The sequence below is a fragment of the Amblyomma americanum genome, chromosome 3 (genome assembly GCF_052857255.1).
Source record: "Amblyomma americanum isolate KBUSLIRL-KWMA chromosome 3, ASM5285725v1, whole genome shotgun sequence".
Taxonomy (NCBI): domain Eukaryota; kingdom Metazoa; phylum Arthropoda; class Arachnida; order Ixodida; family Ixodidae; genus Amblyomma; species Amblyomma americanum.
Genome location: NC_135499.1, coordinates 9,584,303 through 9,606,528, shown reverse-complemented (window position 1 = coordinate 9,606,528; position 22,226 = coordinate 9,584,303). Strand labels below are relative to the sequence as shown.

Genomic DNA, 22,226 nt, shown 5'->3' with positions numbered 1-22,226 from the left:
TAAAGACCTTACCAGTCTGTGGTCACTACAATGCACCTTTCCGAGGATTTCGACATCCTGCACAATGCCAGGGTGAGTGCACAGTATGAAATCTATTTCATTTTTAGTCTCACCATTAGCGCTCTTCCAAATCCACTTCCTGTTTTCTCGTTTGTGGACGAATATTCATTATCATCATCAACCTGACTGCGCCCACTGCAGGGCAAAGGGCTCTCCCATGTCTCTCCAATTAACCCTGTCCTTTGGCAGCTGCGCCCACCCTATGCCTGCAAACTTTTTAATCTCATTTGTACATCTAACCTTCTGCGAACTCTACTACTAACTCCCCCCTACTAATCCTACAGCCTACGCCACAGTCGCCTACCGCCTGGTCCCCAGTTTGCTTCTTGCCTTCGCACTGAAGTCGGCCGTCAGTACAGTGCACTGCAATTTGGCTTTGCTCATTGCTGATTCCACGTCTTCACAGAAGCTTTCAACAATCGGGTCATTATGCTGGATGCAGGTGTATAGGCCAGCACCACCTTCAGCTTGTATCTCTCATGAAGCCTAATTACGACAGCAGCCTCAAGTTAAAGGGCAAGTTAAGAGGTTTTAGAATCCAACGAGTTTAAAGGGGTCGAATGTGTGAAACTTGCAGGCAAAGGATGCGAAATATTTTTGTGCTGCACTGGTAGTGAGGCATCTCTGCAGTGTGCAGCGACGGCAGAGGCCACAATGATGACGTCATATAGGGCGGAGCTGCGTTTGAAGCTAATAAACGATTGTTTTAAGGAAGTAAACCAAGGCTGCCGAAGGCAAAGACCATGAAGCATTGTTTGCGGGTGTTGGAAGACTCACGGCAGCTCGTGGGCGAAGGTAGCGGACGTCTGAAATTTCAGCAACAATGACGTCATCACGAGTTCCTTTGCACTTTTCAACACAGTGAGGAGAAGCCTGACTGTCTTTGCAGTTTTAATCGGCGATGACGTCACTTTTTTTAATATTGGTGCAAAACTACTTGGCATGCTTGACCTTGAAGCTTAATAGATTAAATTTCTTGAAGAACCCCTAATTCTCAAAAAATCATTTCACCTTCCCTTTAATATTATAGAACTCTTCCATGTTGCCAGCTGTATCCTCACTGATGAGGAATCCCACACCTAGTTCTCGTCTGTCTTCTAATCGACAATGGCAGACTATGTGCCTGCCCCTAAATACTGTATACGCCTCATCTGTCCTCCCAACCTCAGTAAGCCTTATGATATCCCATCTAATACTTGCTAGTTCCTTGAAGAGCACTGCTAGGCTAGCCTCACTGGATAAGGTTCTAGTGTTAAATGTTGCCAGGTTAACTTTCCAATGACGACCTGTCCGGAGCCAGAGATTCTTAGCACCCTTCGCTAAGTCACAGGTCTGATCACCGCTTTGGACAATTGCTCCGCAGCTGCTGGGAACTGAGAGTTAAATGGTTTGTTCATAGAAGGTTGGTGCCAAGTACTACACCAGGGTGACCAAATCCTCCTCTGGTGAGGGAGTGCGTTGTATCAGGCTGCACCCCAGGCCTAGCTATGCAATTCCATCGACACGCAGTTTTTTTTTAATAAGGGAGTAATTACTCATTGGCGTCCACCCAAGCGCAGCCATACAGCTACAAAAGGAAGCTAAACTTCATGGTTAAAGAAAAATTCGTCCTGGTCCGGGTTCAAACCCTGGACTACCGCTTCACCGGAGCAGTCGCTCTACCAACTGAGCAAACAGGAACGGCAAGCTTATGGAAGGGCAACAGCGAATTGATCAATAACTTGAAGTGGTAACAGTGTTGATCATATGTTTAGGGGAATCCCCCGAAGAGGAATAATTCCTCCAAGGTGGAGTAGATTTGTAATAAGGGAGTAATTTGCTTTTTTATTACAGATCTACTCCTCCTTGGGAGAATTACTCCCTTATTACAAATCTACTCCCCTTCTGGGAATTCCCCTAAACATTTGACCAGCTTTTTTTTTTTTTAACCCGGTAAAGAATTCCAGAGCACCAAGATTCAAACCCCCAGTCCTCCTGCACGAGAGGTTCAGGAGGACTGGGGACACCTCTACACCACCACTGCAGACACTACAAAGCATTTATACCCAGCTTAAAATTAAAAAATAGCACGTTTCTGCAACTTTATGTAGACCGGCTTTAAGCAACATTTGCTTGGATTCATTGCCTGACTTGTTTGAGGGAGTCTAAGTGCATAGTTTTAAAACAAATATTGGGTGTAATGAGGTTCGAGTGTAATATCAGTATTGGCAGACATCAGGAAACAGGTGAATCATGTTAACTTTTTAATTATTACAGTTAGGCGCCTGGTTGCAATGTTGCCGTTACAGACCTGTAACCAGCAGCCAGTATAAGAAGATAGGCTTGTAGAATATTGAAAACAAGACTGTCCCTGACCACAAATCAAAACAGAGATGCAGAAAAAGCACAGAATGCACAGAAATACCACTATTTTAATTCATGGCATAGCCTCACAAAAAAAATATGAAATTTCAGCTGCCATCAAAGCTGTTGAAAACAAGGTGCTAACACTTCTTTGCCTATGAAAACAACCACTCACTCACCGCTTGGCTCGAGTAATGGCTAGCTGCCGAAACCTGCACAAAACAAAGACAGTTTGTAAGCGATCAGTACCACACCAAGAACAGGAAAAGAACAGACAAGGGTAGGGACCAACTGCGATATGCAAATGCAACACAATATGCCTTTTTCAGTAGCACACCTCTGGTGGCCACAGTCAGAGTACAACAGGAAAGACAGGCCTAGCCGCCATTAGCGGACCCAAGACTAGCACTGATTATGCGTTGCACTACATCTGATCAATCATAGCCAAGCCACTTACATGTTGGTATCATAACCACATCCACTGCCTTCCAGTAGACCATGCCCTGTGCCACCAATGGCCCCCTTGACCCCTTCATCTCATCCACCCAACTGCCTCCCAGTATAAAAAAACGTCTTGCTGGGCAGGTTGGTAACAGTACACCTTTGGTTACAGGCGCGAAAACAGACATATGACTGCTCATTGCAAGCTGATTAAAAGGGGGATTGCTTCACTTTGTCTCGAATCCACCCTCAGAAAATCATGCTCTCACAAGATGCCACTAAGTTTTCAAAGTCAATTGGAAAGGATCTCTTCAGCTGGGTACCCTGGTTCGCTCATAACGGCAGTCGCTGAAAGCCTGCTACAGAAGATGAAGAGAAAGGCTGTGAGAGCCGGGGAAGATGTCCCTCGAGAAGAAGTGCTGCGACCTGTAGTGGTGCCCACAACTTGTATAAGGTCGCGAGCAGGCATGGTGGGACGCTAGTTTATTCAGCCCCAGAAAAGCTCAAAAGCCTTTGCTCTCGTATTGAAAGAGAATGAAAAGAAGAGAGAGGGTGTGGCACCAAACATGGGCGATCGTTCATGAAGTGCGCCAAAGGTGTTGTCTATGAAATTCCCCTCTCGTGCGGCCGCTCCTATACAGGGCAAACTGGGCGCTGCGTTACCGAGCGAATCAGGGAACATGAAAGAAACGTTGAGCAAGATAAAGATGGCCCAAATATGCCTAAGCATATAAGGTCCTGCCCGTCACGCACTTGTGAGCCATATTTTTCCGGTGCACGAATTCTATCAATAAGCAAAGATTCAAAAGCCAGGAAATTAATAGAAGCTTTTTACATTGCAAAGAAAGGAAGTATGTGCGTCAGCGACACGTCCATATCTTTGTATAAGACTGAGAACAACTTTTTCATTTGTTTGCTATCATATCAATTTTGAGGATGATAGTATTCCTTGCGTGTAAGATGGTATATATTTGTCCGTGTTGCCTTTAAATATATCAGTTGTGAGTCTTGCTCCGTCCCGTCTTACTGCCTTGTGTTGTCTGTTTTTGCGCCTGTAACCAAAGATGCCTCCCAGTAAACCATGCCCAGTGTCACCAATGGCTCCCTTGTCCCCTTCATTTCATCCACACAAATGCCCTGTGCCACCAATGGCCCCCTTGTCCTCTTCATCTCATCCACCCAACTGCCTCCCAGTAAACCATGCCCTGTGCCACCAATGGCCCCCTTGTCCCCTTCACTTCATTCACCCAAATGCCTCCCAGTAAACTATGCCCTGTGCCACCAATAGCCCCCTTGTCCCCTTCATCTCGTCCACCCAACTGCCTCCCAGAAAACCATGCTCTGTGCCACCAATGGCCCCCTTGTCCAGTTCCTCTCATCCACCCAACTGCCTCCCAGTAAACCATGCCCAGTGTCACCAATGGCTCCCTTGTCCCCTTCATTTCATCCACACAAATGCCTCCCAGTAAACCATGCCCTGTGCCACCAATGGCCCCCTTGTCCTCTTCATCTCATCCACCCAACTGCCTCCCAGTAAACCATGCCCTGTGCCACCAATGGCCCCCTTGTCCCCTTCACTTCATTCACCCAAATGCCTCCCAGTAAACTATGCCCTGTGCCACCAATAGCCCCCTTGTCCCCTTCATCTCGTCCACCCAACTGCCTCCCAGAAAACCATGCTCTGTGCCACCAATGGCCCCCTTGTCCAGTTCCTCTCATCCACCCAACTGCCTCCCAGTAAACCATGCCCAGTGTCACCAATGGCTCCTTGTCCCCTTCATTTCATCCACACAAATGCCTCCCAGTAAACCATGCCCTGTGCCACCAATGGCCCCCTTGTCCTCTTCATCTCATCCACCCAACTGCCTCCCAGTAAACCATGCCCTGTGCCACCAATGGCCCCCTTGTCCCCTTCACTTCATTCACCCAAATGCCTCCCAGTAAACTATGCCCTGTGCCACCAATAGCCCCCTTGTCCCCTTCATCTCGTCCACCCAACTGCCTCCCAGAAAACCATGCTCTGTGCCACCAATGGCCCCCTTGTCCAGTTCCTCTCATCCACCCAACTGCCTCCCAGTAAACCATGCCCTGTACCACCAATGGCACCCTTGTCCCTTTCATCCACCCAAATGCTTCCCTGTAAACTATTCCCTGTACCACCAATGGCCCCCTTGTCCCCTCCATCTCATCCACCCAACTGCCTCCTAGTAAACCATGCCCTGTGCCACCAATGGCCCCCTTGTCCCCTTCATTTCATCCACCCAAATGCTTCCCTGTAAACTATGCCCTGTACCACCAATGGCCCCCTTGTCCCCTCCATCTCATCCACCCAACTGCCTCCTAGTAAACCATGCCCTGTGCCACCAATGGCCCCCTTGTCCCATTCCTCTCATCCACCCAACTGCCTCCCAGTAAACCATGCCCTGTACCACCAATGGCCCCCTTGTCCCCTTCATTTCATCCACCCAAATGCTTCCCTGTAAACTATGCCCTGTACCACCAATGGCTCCCTTGTCCCCTCCATCTCATCCACCCAACTGCCTCCAAGTAAACCATGCCTTGTGCCACCAATGGCCCCCTTGTCCCCTTCATTTCATCCACCTAACTGCTTCCCAGTAAACCATGCCTTCTGCCACTAACAGCCCCTTATCCCCTCATCTAATCCACCCACCTGACCTCTGCTATGCTTGCTTTCTTATGGAATCCACCCTGCTACCCAAAACAGTCCATCATTTTTTCCTGTGAAGTAAAGGGGCTTTGAAACACCTTCTGAAGAAAGTACAAGAACTCACTCAATCCCTACATTCTCTCATCATCAACATCTGGGCCAAAAAATACACTTGTACACACAGCAGAGAACCCACAATAGCGCATGAAAGTTGGCGACTCCTTTTCAGCAACTTTTTTATGCTTGCACCCTCCTCTGTCGCATGCTGCTGCATATTTCTGTTCAGAGATGGCTATTGGTTAGATTCTTTCAGGTGTCATGTAGCTACAATGGCCATGGTCAGTCAGCAGAGTCACTCCGGCGGGTCGGGAAGAACCACAGCCCCGGAGGAATTTCCACACACGTAGGCAGTGCAGCCAGTGGAAGAGTGCCATCCTTTCAGTAGACGATGCAACGAGGAGAGGGAAAGGCGCGAAGACGCTGAAATTCAAATTTAGACAACAGATAACTCAGTTTCTACACAGCACATCAAAAAAATTCATGCTGGAAGGAGCATCCGTTAACATCCCAGGAATACTGCCCCGTTATCGAGAACCTCTTTCAGAACCCCTTTCTCTTTGCTGCTGCAATGTCTTTCCTTCTTTAGCTCAATCTTGAGGAATATCAACTGCTGCTGTAAAAGATGTGCTTCCAGCTTGACATGCATGCATGCACTTCATCAGTCTGCTTTGCGCAACTGCAGTGTCATTAGTCCTAAAGTAATGTGGCTATGGTTGAGGTGTGCATGGATGCAGGTGCTCAAGATACCCAAGGGTTCCATGGAACCAAGTCTGAGAACCTGTATTGCCTAACAATTTTCAATTATTTGAGAGATTTCTATACCATCTAAGCAGTACACTCTTTCGGGCTCTGCCATTTTTTTAATCCCTTCTCCTCGGAGAGCTTGCCAGTACTACACGTCACTTCTATCCCGTATTGCGTGATTAAAGTGTCCCGTTCAACGAAAAACTCGGCGTCGGCACCACAAGAAAATCCTTATTCGTCCAAAGGGTTGTGATGCCACGACCACGTGACCTCACGTGGGTAATTCCAACACCCCGAGTATCCTTTACAAAAGCTTGCCTGATCACTTGGTTGATTGATGTCAAAGGCTATCCTGATTCTATTAGTGATTACCTTAGTAAATGCCTTGAAGGCAACGGACAGTAAGGTGATAGGTATGTAATTTTTCAAGTCCTTGAAATCTCCTTTCTTATGGGTTAAGATGATGTTCGCGTTCTTCCTTAATCAATGGATGAAGCTTTGAACTCCATCAACCCTAGCAAACTCACAAAGCCTTTTGATAGCACCAGGAACAGTGCTGCTAGGTTAGCCTGGCTCATTGCGATTCGCTTTCCAATAATAGCCTGTCCAGATCGAGTGGTTCTTAGCCACCAAGGGCCAGCGGTTGACAGATTCACATAGAACGTGGAGGCAGCATACTGCACCAAGTGCTGTTATAATGAGGACTGATATATGAAATGCATTGCAAACCAATCAGTGCTCATTACTTAGCATAGAGGGTCGTCTCCCAATACCTTCCTAAAAATTATCAACTGTTTCCTTCAAGAACCACTCAGGAAGGTTCATGTATTCCAGGGGTCTCAAATATGCAGCCTGCCGGCTCTTGAAGTTTCATCTTTTATTCCAAAAGCTCACGCCAGCTTCACAAGTCAGCTTCACCACCAGGCTTGTTTTCCAACTGAAATTGGGCAAAAAGTTACGTAAAACAGACAGCACTCATTCTTCACGGTAAGGAAAAGAGGCAGAAGCCCCTTAATCTGCATTACCCTCAGATGGACATCAGCTGCCTTTAAGAGCACACAATGAGCGAGGACAACCCTCTCTCTCTCTTTCACCCCTCCGCACCCCCTAAAAAGGACAAAGAAACCACAAAGGCCAGAGTCTTTCTCTTTCCTGCATAGTCTTCACTGCAGAGCCACTGTCAGAGAACACAGTCCTCTTGCAAGTCAGCGCTCGTGTGTTCCGTGTGTCTTCCTTGTGTCCTCGTCTTTATTTGAGCTGTACATTTCCATCATGAATCACCAACATGCCCAGACTGCCACCTTAGCCAACTTACCCTCACATACACTTCCCCATTTTAAATAGCTTAGCAACAAAACTATGGCTCGAAATACCAGGCTGACCAAGGTAAGAAAGGCTACAAGTATGAATGGCTGCACACTTAGCTGGTCGAGATTATCAACTACCAATTTTAGCAATTGAAGATCAAGGAATTTCAGGAGTGTTTTAAGGCATGCAGAATGAAGACAAAATTAAGCTGGCCACCACCTTGTTTCCTTTAGCGTTTGCAGAAAGAAAACCAGGGCAAAAGACAGAGGCACAGAACAGGAACACAGGTCGAATAAATGGCAGCGGAAAGTAAACGAAGACTGGCTGAAGGAGTTGACATTTTATGTCGGTCAAATGCAGGTGAACGACGCAAGAAAAGTTTCGAACCAGTCATAAAGGAACTGAAAGGAAAAAACTTGAAGCTGTGCCTTGCGGATAAAGAAGGGGGTTTTGTGGTGTTGGATTCCTGCAGCTACAAAACGAGAGCCTTGGATGCCATGAAGAAGAACTTTCGTGAAGTACACAAAAAGCATCTCACAACAGCAAAAAAGAAGGTTTTATCGATGCTCGAAATCGCCAACTTAGGGCCGCTCCACCTCAAGGTAAAAGCGACAAGACAAAGCACCCTGTCCGTGTTTTTCAGTGCCAAAACGCACAAAGTTGGGATCCCTTTCCGGGCGATTCTGTCAGAAGCACACACTTGGCAGATGCTTCTTTCGGCTTATCTTGCCAAGCAACTAAGCAACGTAAACGTGGATGACCCCTTTAGAATCAAGAACTCTGAAGAGCTAATCTCTGAGATAAAGAGTAACAACTGGAACATCTCTTATGGATTTTCACTCGACATTGAAGATATGTACTATTCCATCCCACATGATGAATTGATGAGTGTTCTACGAGACACTATAGAAAAGCAGGGAGCTGTGTCGTTTCAAAACGCCGCTGGAGTTTCAGTGGACTCCTTCCTGGAGCTGTTGGGAGCCTACCTTATGTCTACCATCGCTTCCCATGAAGACACCCTGTACATTCAGAAGAATGGAGTGTGCATCGGGTCCAGAGTCGCTCCAGCCCTGAGTGATCTATACCTCGCGGCCTGCGACAAAAGAATTCAGGAAGCAACCAAGGACAGACGCATCGTGAGGATCATCCGGTACGTCGACGACTACTTGGTGCTATGCGAGCAGAAAAAAGAGGACACGGACACTCTAAAAGACAACACACTGACCACCTTTCAGAATAGCTGTCCAGGGCTCAAGTTCACATGGGAGCTTCCTGAGCACGGCGTCCTAGGCTTCTTAGACATACGCCTTGAGTTCTCGCCGGGGCACCTATGTTGGACATACCAGCCTCGAGCAAAGAAGCAGTTTCTTCCTTTCAGCTCTAACCACTCTAAGACGGTCAAAAGAGGAATTGTGAGGGCAGCATTGCAATCTGCTCTAAAGAAGTCGTGTCCACACCAGATGAGCCAGGGCCTTCAGAGGCAAGTTGCTAGGCTTCAGGAAGCCGGATATCCTTTGGCGTTGCTCTGCAGCATAGCAGAAGACCTCGTGCTGCCGAAGAAGCTTGGCAGGGAAAAGGAAAGTGCCCCTGAAGCATCGACTCAAGGAAAGAAGTTTTCTGTTATTCCCTACGTTCATGGGCTGACCCACAATCTCAAAAAGATCGGGAAGAAGCACAACATCAAGATCATTCCCACGGCGCCAAACAAGGCGAAAAGCATGTGCGCGCGAGTGAATGGGCAGAAAAACAAATCCGATTGCCCAATCGGACACAGAACGAGGTATTCTCAGTGCTTTCAGGGCATCGTTTATCGTATCCCTCTATTCTGCGGGAAGCATTACATAGGCCAAACCGGGAGATGCGTCAACGACAGAGCAAGAGAGCACGCAACAGCCATAGCAGGCAAGTCTGGCACCAACCTTGCGATACACTGCAGAGATTGCGAAACTTGCAAAAAACAAACAAGCCCTGCTGACCTTCACCACGTGCAGGTAGTGAAAAAGAGCAAAGACAAGCTGACAAGAGAAATCCTGGAAGCCTGGGCCATCCGTGAATCCGGAGAGCAATGCGTCAGCATGCCAATCGGTTGGCCTATCGAAAAAAGAAGTGAGATATCTGTGCCGGGATGCTAGCAGGAATTGATAAGATATCATTCGAAGCACTGGCTGGTCTCTAAGTATAAATATGCGGCCTTTCCAATAAACGTTCAGTTGTCAGTGCAGCATCGTCCTCGTCTGTGTGTTTCTTCGATGTCTTCGTTTACTTTCCGCTGCCATTTATTCGATCATGCACCAACTAGCTCAACAATCCACCTTATTAGGAACACAGGACGACGCTGGACTATCGACTGCATTTATTTCAGAAACGATCACATTTATACCCTTCAGCATCAAGCCACGCTTGCGCACACATGACAAATTTACAAGAAAAGGTAGATTGCAGCATCACTGACAAACATCAGGACCGCAATCATTGTACGACACGTTACGTTAAGGAGTTCAAAAATCTAGCTTCTTTATCTAATAGACTAACCATCGTGTCACTTACACATCGATCTGCTTGAGTAACGATATGGTATGCCTCTAGAATTTCGCGTTGACTCTTAGTTTTACCGCGTCCAAAAATTGAAGCCTTCTTGAAGAGCGGAGTGCATTTGTGCTTCCTGCAATGTTTAGGCAAATTCGCCCCGTCATCTGTGGAAAGGGTCCTTTCATGTTCTCTGAGCCGGGTGTTAAGACAGCGGCCAGTGTGCCCGACGTACATATTCCCGCAGGATAAAGGAATGCAGTACACTATCTGGGTGGCACAGGTGACGTATTTGAATTCATGTTTGATTGTGCACTGCGATTGTGCATCTCTGAAGGAGTTGACTGCCTTCTGTGGGCCAAGCACAATAACAAGAAAGAAGGAGAGAAAAGGAACATTTTGCAGCCTACAGTGGACCATTTTCGTGCTGAAGGATTGACTTTACTTCAGTCCGATAAGGAAGGAAGCTTTGTCGTATTGTCAAAAGATGCCTTCAATGACAAAGCTTTGGATGCTATCAACAAAAATTTCATGAAGTCCAAGAAAAGACCGACAAGAATCAAATCTGATGTGCTGAAGCTTCTCCACGAGCTCAACTTTGAGAGGCTTGAGAAAGCCGTGAATTCGTGCAAAGGTGATAGACTGCCCGTCTTTTTCACTGCTAAAACCCACAAAATTGATTGCCCGCTGAGGACTGTAACCCCAGAACGAGGATTGTTGCAGGAAGTGATCGGACAGTTCCTTAAATCCAAGCTTTCCACTCTGGAGCCCCTTGACCCATTCTCTGTTGGGAATTCCCAGGATTTGACAGCGGCGCTCAAGAGAGGAGAACACAGAGCCAATACAGGTGTGTCCATAGACATCCAGGAGCTGTACTACTCAGTGCCCCATGACCAGATGCTGCAGGCAGTGCGCGACTTGATAGAAGAATCCGGCACGGTTCAGTTCCAGAACCGCTGTGGTTGCTCAGTTGAAGGTTTTTTGGAACTTCTCACGGCCTACATGTCTTCTACAATGATTGACTTTAATGGTGCAGTGTATATCCAGAGAAAAGGAATTTGTATTGGGTGTTGTGTGACGCCAATCTTAACCCACATCTACCTGTCTAAGTTTGACACCTTACTGAAAGAAAAATTGGACATGAACCATGTGGCAAAAGTGTTCTGTTATGTTGATTTTTTAGTACTTTTGAAAGTTTTACCTAATGACAATCTGCAGAATGTGGTGGCTAGTGTTTTCGAATGCTTTATTTCGTGCTCTAGCTCATTGGCTTTTACCCATGAATTACCGGACGACAATCGTATTAGATTTTTAGACCTCATTTTAACGTTTGACTGCATTGAACACCTTTGCTGGACCAACGCCCCACGAACCAAGAAAGTCTTACTTCCTTACAGCTCCTGCCACTCCAAACTTACCAAAAGGGCTATTGCAACCTTATGCCTCAGTAACGCGCTAGAAAAAAGCTGCTTCCATACTGTACAAGAAAGCTTTCTGCAGCAAGAGCAAAGACTAACAGAAGCAGGCTTTCCTAAGCATGTGATCAAAGGTGTGTCTGAAAAGCTTCTAAAAAAAAAATGAAAGCCAAACCTAAGGTGATGGAAGAAAGAAAGGACAAAAGAAAGTGTGAAGTTATGCCCTACTTGCACGCACTTTCACACAACATAAAGGAGGTCGCGAGTAGGCACGGTGTCGATGTAGTCTTCTCAGCCCCGCAAAAACTGGCTAGTTTGTGTAGAAGAATTGATGATAGGAGAAGTAAAATTTCACAGTGCACAGTCAATCATGAATTCAAATACGTCACCTGTGCCACCCAGATAGTGTACTGCATTCCTTTATCCTGCGAGAATATGTACGTCGGGCACACTGGCCGCTGTCTTAACACCCTGCTCAGAGAACACGAAAGGTCCCTTTCCACAAATGACGGGGCGAATTTGCCTAAACATTGCAGGAAGCACAAATGCACTCCGCTCTTCAAGAAGGCTTCAATTTTTGGACGCGGTAAAACTAAGAGTCAACGCGAAATTCTAGAGGCATACCATATCGTTACACAAGCAGATTGATGTGTAAGTGACATGATGGCTAGTCTATTAGATAAAGAAATTAGATTTTTTGAACTAACTCCTTAGCGTAACGTGTCGTACAATGATTGAGGTCCTGATGTTTGTCAGTCCTACGCAGAGTAGCATGCCAGCGATATTGAAACGCCGGCTAAATTCTCTGTTTCTTCATAAAAGAGTCTCTCTCTCTCTCTCTCAGTGATACTGCAATCTACCTTTTCTTGTAAATCTGTCATGTGTACGCAAGCGTGGTTTGATACTAGAATCGAGGGGAGCCAAACCCGCGACCACCTTTCGTCACTGCACCTGTTTCCTCGACAGGCTCGAGCAGCGCTAACAAGTGCAGCTGCCCAGTCGAAGTGACGTTCATTTACAGCGTAGTTATGTGCGGCTATCGCGCCCAGCGACTGCCAGCCGAATCTCCTATACACGCGGATTCCAAACAGCAGTCTGAATGCGACACGCAAAGAAAACATGCTTGCGGAGTAGGAGTTCCCGTCTGCTACCTGCACCTCAAACATGGCGGCCGGCGGCGGCGCACCGCAGCGCCACGGCACGGCTGTGCGCCACACCAGTGCATACCACCTATAAGAAGAAAGGCTTTTTGCAGTGAAAGTTCCAATATTTGAATGTCGCTCCCGAAAGCTTCAACGAAACAAGAAATTCAAGATGAAAAGCGTTGTTTCAACCTGAATGGGAACAGCTGTATTTCTTCACTGATTCGTGGGAGAAAGTAATGTGTTAATCTGCTGCCAGACTGTGTCTGTGCTGAAGGAGCACAACATGCGACACCACTTCATATCCTGTCATCATGACAAGTATGGTGTATCGATTGGAAAGATCCATCACAACAAAGTGGATCAGCTGAACGCGTCACTCAGAAAACTGCAAGGATTCTTCCAAAAGCCTGCTAAAACAAACAGCAAGCAAGCTTCATAATTTCACATCTAATTGCAAAATCAGCAGAACCTTCCATCGATGACTAATTTGTGAAAAACTGCTTGCTTGAAGCCTTAGGCGCTATAGGTTCCAGCAGAAAAAAAGAATTTGAAAAGATGGGACTTTCACCCAACAGGGTTGCAGGGAGAATTACTGAAATAGACCACGACACCACAAAAAGAATTAATGAACCAATGTCGGGACTCGCAGCCTTTTCTCTCACCACTGACGAAAGCACTGACATTACAGATTACACCCAGTGTGCCATCTTCATTAAGAACCAAGACAAAAATCTCAACATGACAGGGGAACTACTGGACATTGTCCCAATGAAAAGCACCACTACAGGGGTGGACATTTAGGTGCTTGAAGGAGTTATAACCAACCAGCTTGCAGTGGGAGCAGATGGTTTGCATGGCGACTGACAATGCTCCATCAATGGTTGGAAGCAGGAGTGGTAATGTACGACGTTCGTGCGCGAAGCGTAAACGGCTTTGAATCACTGAAAACTTTGTGGCGGTGCATAGTGCACCGCCACAATATGAATACGAACATGAATATGAAATGGGCATTGTGTTAGCGCAGTGATTCACACACGAGTTCTCAACCACCGTCATTTCACCTTTCTGTTACAGGAAAAAAAATGAAATCATAAGGAGGTTCTATACCACATGGATGTGCGCTGGTTGAGCCGACAAAAAGTACTGAAGAGATTTTTTTTACCTCAGAGAAGAAATCGGCAGTTTCTTGAAGGACAAACATAAGCCAATTAAGCTGTCAAATGAGAAGCGGGTTCATTACCTTGCATTTTTCACAGACATATATGATCACCTGAACATCTTTAATGTAAAAATTTAGGGAAAACGAAAAATCCTAACGGAAATGAGCAAGGACGTTCGTGCATTTATGGCCAAATTACAACTCTGGCAGCGCCAGTTAAAAGCGAATAAGCTGCACTGCTTTCAAACTGTATGTTTCAAGGATACGTTGCCAAAGAATCTAGCAATGTTTTCACAGATTTGCTTCATAACCTCAATGAATAATTCAAAATTCCATTTCAAGACATCCGCGACCTCGCCAAACAGTTGGAAATTTTCTCTGTCGCCTTAGCTGTGCAAGTCTACAATGTTGAACTCAAGTTGCAGATAAAGCTTATCGATATTCAAGTAAGCACCACACTACAACAAAAGTTTAAGACATAGGTGTCACAAAGTCACATACTTTTTTGAATAAGTAAATTTTCTAACTCTGCAGCACCAGGCAACAAGGCTCATTGCCAAGTCTGGGAGCACATACTTATGCGAGCACCACTTCTTTTTATTGAAAGTGAACAAATCTTTTTTGCATTCGTGGATGACGGACGACCACCTCAGAGCCACCAAGTGAATTGTCTCCACACAAGACCTAATGTGGAATATTGCATCCCTTGCCGGTGCTAAGCATTGTCAGACCTCAAGCCAACAGCATGCTTAAGAACTGAAGGGTAACCCCTGTGATAAGAAAACAAAACCCCTCCTCGACAATGCCGCAGTTTCTTTCATTTAACACACTACTGCAAGACTGATGCTCTTCACACACTCCTGAAATAAGAAAGACTGTTGTGATAGGCCCCCCCTCCTCTTGTTATTTTCTCACTTCTGACCCACGGGAGAGGAAATTTCCTCAATGCAGCCCACACCGCACTGAGTTTGCACAGAGTTTAAGACGTCGGAAGTATCCTGATAAAACTGCAGGTCCTCCTCTGCTTCCAGCATTTCAGCAGCCATGTAGCAATCCACTTTCTCCACAATTCAATTTCAAAGCCTACCAATTTCAAGATCTTAATTCAGACAATTACTGAGTAGCACTGCATTTATGACCTTACAAACATTACCGGCACATCGATACACGCTGCTGGCTTGCTGGACAACCATTTTAAGCGTTGTATCCAGTCGCTCCAACAATTTGAAGAGTCCGGATGGTGCACCCAGTTTTTCCAAAAGCTTGCGGCTGCCTTTTCAGCCATTAAACGCTCATACTTAAGTTTTTCTAGTAATGTTTGTGACCTCACCACCAAGCCATGTTTTGGATTCAGTTTGCTATATTAAAATTGACTTGCTCGATATGTAGGGAAATGCTTTGTTGCAAAGAACAGATAGGATTGGTCAAACTGTTCACAGAAAATCCCAGAGTGAGTGGTCTTGCATGACACTAAAACCAGAGCATGCGAACATACCAGCCCTCACAGAGCGTACCAGACAAGAAAAGAACAAGACAGACCCAGGCTTAAGACCAGAAAAGAAAAGTTCACCACTCAATTTTTTTTTTTAATGGCGGGCAATAAACGAGGGCAACATAGGACACAAGGGCAAAAAGGAGCATGAGAAACTGCACAACGGCATCACATGATGCAAACCATAAAAAGCATACGAAACCACATCTCATTTTTCATAAACGAATATTTGCACTGCAATGAGAGAAAGCAAACAGCAAAAGGCAGCGAGACTTGTGTTTACAACAAACCGAGCCACCATGCCTCCTCTTCAGAAATTGTGGCTCTGGCCGGGGTCCCCACAGTTAGCAAACAAGGTAAGTTTTTGTTTAAAATTTTTGTACGCCCCTCTCGAGAATTGATGGTCACAAACAATGTCTTGAAACGCTGAGAATCGGCAGAGTAAACATCTGCAAGAACTGATCGCACATGGACAGATGAAATATAAGCATGCCCCATGAGAAATTCATGAACGGAAACGATTTTCTGAATATCTTTCCAACATCTTTTCAGCATATCTTTCCAACATCTTTTGAGCATATCTTCCCAGTCCCACAGAAACTAGCTAAAACTCGTTAAAAGGCCTGTAAGGCTTTTCGCAGCCACTGTATACAAGGCATGTGACTGAATGTATCTGTCTGGGCTTAAGCGTTCCAACGTGTACTCGTGTTTAGAAATCCTTACTCAGCTACAACCTTATGTCGAGGCGCCCTTTCGAGGCTAGAAGTGTGTTGAAGATAAACAATGCCCCTTGTAAAAGTACTAACGGGGCTGATTTCATGCGTTAATACGTGCCGACAATTAAAACGAGAACTTCACACATATCTCGGGGTTCGAAACCGCAGGAAGCTGCCGTGCAGCCCACGTGCGGCGACTGAGAACCGGATATCCACGGCTGCTGCACAATCTATCTGGCTGTACTACAACCACTCCAAAAATCTGCCGTACTTGGCACTACAGCCGGCTACAGCGACCGGCGCGCGCACCAACACACCGGCGACTTACCAGTGGCCTACTGCGCCGGAGCATCTCGCTGTGCATACTCCAGCTTCCCTTAAGAGCACGGTGCATCCTCCAGATACCCATGGTGGGGTCTCGACCTCTGCCTGCTGCCGCAGTTCAAGGCACAGCCAACCACCTCAGCACGGGGCCGACGGGGCACAACCAACGAGCACGGCACGGCGCACACGCCGCGTACAAGGTAGATGTACACTGGTAGCGAAGGCTCCATAGACGCCCATTGGTCTAAAAAATGGCGGCTTGTGGGCACTCCAGCGCCCCCTGGATTTTGGGGGGCAAACTACGCAAACGTGACGTAGAATGACGTCACGCATACGTATGCTTTTGGCGCGAATTATAAAGCGGTCTTTCTGTAGAATCCGCGTTTTCGAGCCCGTACCTCTTGAAGGTTGCTGCCTTTCAGCGCGCCCCAACCTTTGCCAGTCAAATGTGCTCGAGTTCCTGCTAGTTATGGCCTTGTTAATGTGCAATTGGGAACGCAATGAAAGTGACTGGTAAAGGAGGGGCAGCATAGAAAGGCAGCAACACTTCCAGACACTGACGAAGCATGCATGATTCGTAGTGCAAATACTGGTGCTAGTACTTTTGAGAGCTTTTGAGTACAGCAAGCTATGATGCAAGGTATGATGCACAAAGCACTGGCTCAAGTGCACAGTTCGCAATAGAGTGTACGGCAAGTATGGTTTTCATAGTTTCATATTCATTGTTTATTGCAGCAACCAAACAAATACAGTCACAAAGCACACCCTTGGCACACAAACAAAAAATACATGTCACAGGCAGCACAAGCAGTATTGTTTAAGTTGGCTAATCATCTCAATAGTCACAGTGCAGATAGGAAAAAGCCCTGAAGTGCCACGAACGTTGTCAGTTAGGAAATTGAAAAATATAGAAAACAATGCTACGACAGCTTCAATTGAAGCAAACATAACATGACATAAGTAGGCGCATCAACACAGACCATAGAGCACACTGGGATTATTCTTCACATTTAATTTCTTCAGCTGAAAGAATATAGCAGGTGCGTTTACATCTGCAAGGCAATGTTAAAGCCAGCTTTAGCACCCTCAAACGTGCTCAACGTAGGAGCAAATACCATACATTGAAAAAGACATGAAGCCAAGTACGCACGAACGGGTTACAGCTATGAAACACGAGCGAACAGCCCGGCGAAACCATATCGAAGCTATCGCGCATACCTAGAGCAGACGACACTGTCAAGAGCTCACCTGTGAAAGTCCAGCGGGAATCGGTGTAGCGTGACACCAATGGTACTATCCACGCTGTCGCAGTGTACCACGGAGCATCGTTTCTTCACATGCCGCAAGCTCATCTTGAAATGAAGCGCTAAGCGCTTCAAAAGAAGAGCGCGAAGCGTGCAAAGACGGAAAAAGACTTCGCACTGGCCGCACGCCGAAGGAAACGACAAAACCGAGAAAACTGCCGCAGCGGTGCAGCGGGGTGCAAATCTTACCGAACGGTGACAAAGAAGCGACGTGCAAGGACGACGAAAACTTCGCAAAAGGAGCATTTTGAGACCGGCGAGCTAAATTTATTCGCTTTACCAGGCGCGCCATCGCAGACAGCTGGCGATAAGAAATCGCCACTGTGGCCGGGTTAGCTGGGTCAGCTGGGTATCGAAACAAGGCCTGCAAAGACGCGCTGTAATGCACCGCACACTCATGAATAGTGGGCAGGTCAAGAGTGTTGAAAAAATACAAAATTTGCCAGGTTTTAATAAAATTACTTACCTCTTTCATAAAACAAGGTGCTAATATATTTTTTCTTTTCTATTGGCAGATTACATTCCAATTTTGTAGCTTTATCATTTCTTTATATGAGCGTTTTGCCCCCCATCCTCTGGTTGTGCTGCAGTCGCGCTAAACCACTTTTCGGCCCAGCCTTCGCCACCACTTTAAATCCGCCTTGCCGCGTACGCAACAGAGTACTACAACAAGCGATTGCGGGTCGGTAGGCTGGAAACGCTGATTGGCCCAAAAAAAATGACGTCACGCTTCTAACGTCATTGTCACGTGACTTTTAATGACGTCATGTTCTGTTGGGGACAGACACATTTTCCTTAGTTTTCTCAGAATTCCCCACGTTTGTGACAGCGTGCGCGGGATAAAGAAGTGCATCTTTACCTCCACCCCACCCAGTTCGACCACTTTGCCGAGCGGGGTGCAGTTGAAGAACCCTTGCCTAAATGCTCCCGCCATTCACGTTTACCCCTTGCCTCCCCCCCCCCCCCACGACACTTTCCCGAAATCGGATGTTTTGTCGCCTTTTTTATTTTTATTTTTTGTGTTTGCATGCACAGTGCACATGTCTCTACTTAAGCAAACTGCGCCGCTGATTCCACATTGACTATTCCTGCCGAAGAGGCTCCAGGGAAGTGTCCTGCCATGTCTGCGCTTTATTCTGTTTTTTTTTTTACTCGTTTTGGCCAGGGGCACGCGAGTACACGCATCTCCGCGAATCCGCCACCGTCTGTTTCCGCGGTGGCTCAGTGGTTAGGGCGCTCGACTACTGAGCATCTTCTGTCCATCTTCTTTCCTGCACCCGATTGCTTGTTGCTATTTTCATGTGGCGGACATGTGTGAGGAAGATCGCTGTAACGGGAGGAAGATCGCTGTAACTTCAGTCTTGAGAAAGGACAGGCTCTGTCCGAAACGTCGACTCCAAATAAATCTGTCTAAATGAAGCGTCTCTCAACTTTGCGTATATATATTTAGTTACCCTTGATGTAGTGTCTCTGTACACAAACATACCGCATGATGATGGCATCCGATTCTGGTCGCGTCCTATGGAAAACACAAAAACGATGATGCTCCTAGCCAAATTAAGTACCATCGCTGCACTTACTGATCTGGTCCTCAAGCTCCACTTTCTTGAATTCAACAACTCCTTTTACCTACAAACGAGTGGTACCGCTATGGGAACGAAAATGGCCCCAAACTATGCCAACATATATATGCATAGCATTGATTCGGAGTTTATCCGCTCATACCCAACAAAAACGGCTTTTTACAAACGCTTCCTAGACAACATATTCATGGTATGGACGAAAACAGAGGGCCAATTCATCCAGTTTATTTCAGCATTTAACAACGTACATCCAAACATCTGTTTCACACACCCTTACTCCACCAGTCAAATTAATTTCTTGGACGTCTCAATTCGAATGGAGAAGGGTACCTTAATCACCAGTGTCTATAGAAAGCCCACGGATAGGCAACAGTACCTTCATTAGAAGAGCTGCCACCCACGCCACTGCAAAACTTCAATTCCATATTCCCAAGCCATCAGATTCAAACGGATCTGCTCACGACCAGAAGACTTCGAAAAAAATTATAGCCGTATGCGGGAGGTTCTGAGGGACCAATGCTATCCGGCCTCCATTGTTGATGATGCCGTTACGAAAGCGGAAGCAACAGATCGTAATGAAATGTTTGGGGATCCCCCATTAGCAACCGCAAATGAACACCGCTCTAATCTCGTCTTAACCTTGGCAAACAACCTTCCTAATGTCAACAAAACTCTAAAAAAAACATTTCAACATAATCGAACAAAACGATCGACTGTCAAAAATTTTTCCAACAGTTCTACAGGTTACCTACAGACTACCAAAAAACATGCAGAATTATGTAGTTCACTCTACTGTCAATAAGTAAAACCCTGTGGTTTGCCTACCTTGCAGGAAGAATCGCTGTCAAGTTTGCCAGCACATGCGGACAACAACACTAGCTCAAAGCACACACTCTAACTTCAAACACTCCATCCGTGAAAACTTGAACTGTGACAGTAGTAACGTAGTATGCATGCTCGAGTGTGGCGATTATCAGATGCAATACATTGGCCAAACCGAGAATTCCTTCCGAATTAGATTCAACAACCACCGCGCGCACACCAGATCTCTTTCTCTCCTCCCCCTATCGAAACATCTTTCCCAGGAAGGTCACGAGTTTCACAAACTAAAAGTTACGCTGCTACAGAGCGGCTTCCAAAATGCCCGTGAGCGTGAGCAACGAGAGTCAAACTTTATATATCAGTTTAACACTGTGCATGCCGGTATAAATGAAAACCCTGGTACTCTCTCCACACTTCAGAGATCATAGTCCTAGCCCTACTGAAATTCACAGCACCGGGACTGCATCGCCTGAGGTCATGCCAATTTGCGTGCTTGCTTCCACATGCCGCCCTTCTCCTCCCCCTGCCAGTCTTTCTTGCTCATGACCAGAGAAAACAGTTCTGAGAGCAAAGCATATTGCCTGTTCCCCCCCCCCCTCAACTTTTTATATTTGTTATATATTTTATTTATTTCTTTTTTCCTGCTTTGGAGATAATAGAGCGTGATGCTCCATATAGGGCAGTAACCCATTGCAATAACGCACACTTGGGCGATTTCGCGCCTTCGTTCCCCATTTTCTTTTTGTTACTCTCCCCTCTCTCTTAGTTTTTAGGAGGGAGCCCTCTTTTTGTCTCCGCGACGGAAGGCGGGCGGAGGCACCTTCGACGCATCTTCGCGTTTCGTAACTTCACTTAATTGAGGTCTCCTTCGTTTTAAAATTGCGCTCGTGGCGGGAGGCGTTCCGGAACGACGCTGACCTCCGACGCCGCGCGAATGCAGAAGCATCTATAGCTTTGCGCCGGGATGCAGCAAACTCAGGCGCCAGAGGCCTCCAAGTAGTAGAAAACAGTGCCCACCGCTGGTTCCATGGTATTGGGGGCTGGCCTGGGGTTTCCAGGAATGTACGAGGGGGCGTAAGATCCCGTGAAACTCATAGTAAAGATTTACCTCGTCGGCACGTTGTTGTATTGTAGATGCAAGATAGAACGACACACCGGAGCGAGCGATGTCATGCTGACGCCAAGTTTCCTCCGACCCCCCCTCTACTTTTCCTGCGTCACGTATACGCGGTGTCAAGCAACATGCATGTGACTGAAACTGAAACTCTGAAGAACAGAAACTGAAAGTAAGAGAATTGAATTTGAAAATAAGAGAAGAGAAACAAACTGCCGCACAGTTCATTACCTGATGGACACAACAGTATCACGTATTGCTTAACGTCTTCATAAAACCACTGTTTACACCCAGGTAATGAACATGATTTATCAACTTAAGTTGTGTTGGTTCTGGTGTAACGCACGAATAATTTATAGACATGCCTTTGTGTATACGCCAGAAATTAAATTGTGAAGCAAGCCTTGAAACTGCCTACCTGATGGACACAACAGTATCACGTATTACTAAACGTCTTCATAAAACCGCTGTTTGTTCGTCTATAACATTAGCAGCAATATCACATGTTTGCTATTAATGACACCCAGGTAATGAACATGATTTACCAACTTAAGTAGTGTTGGTTCTGGTGTAACGCACGAATAATTTATAGACATGCCTTTGTGTATACGCCAGAAATTAAATTGTGAAGCAAGCCTTGAAACTGCCTGTGCATTTCTCATAAAAAAAGGAAAAAAAATTATCTTGCTTTCATAGCATGCGTGTCATCTATATCAGATGTGATTGTAATCTTGAGCTATAACTTGAAATGACCCATGCTGGCTGCCATGAAAAATCACTTCTTTAATTGTTCAACAAACCTCATAACTCGTTTATGTCACGAAAGGAATGAAATGCTTCACTTATGTCTCATTGCTTTGGTACAGTCATGGTTCATTATGCAATGTAAAATCTGATTTACGAATATTTTGTTACTTGTTGCATGGTTTGTTCCTGAAATTCAGCACATCCGCCAGTGTTGCGTTCCCGCGTGGTTTTCTTTTTTGTTAATTGAGTACAGAT

At 46.1% G+C, this 22,226-nt stretch overlaps 1 protein-coding gene across 1 annotated transcript in view; it reads right to left on the bottom strand.

The window, feature by feature from the left end:
• The window catches only part of mEFG1 (mitochondrial translation elongation factor G 1), a gene marked incomplete in the record, with an annotated part of 231,007 nt that extends 214,377 nt beyond the window's left edge, over window positions 1-16,630 (bottom strand). Inside the window, 2 exon segments of the mRNA XM_077657109.1 lie at window positions 2,583-2,615; window positions 16,406-16,630. Coding sequence (XP_077513235.1) covers window positions 2,583-2,615; window positions 16,406-16,486 — 114 coding nt within the window.
• Between the last annotated feature and the right edge of the window lie 5,596 nt (window positions 16,631-22,226).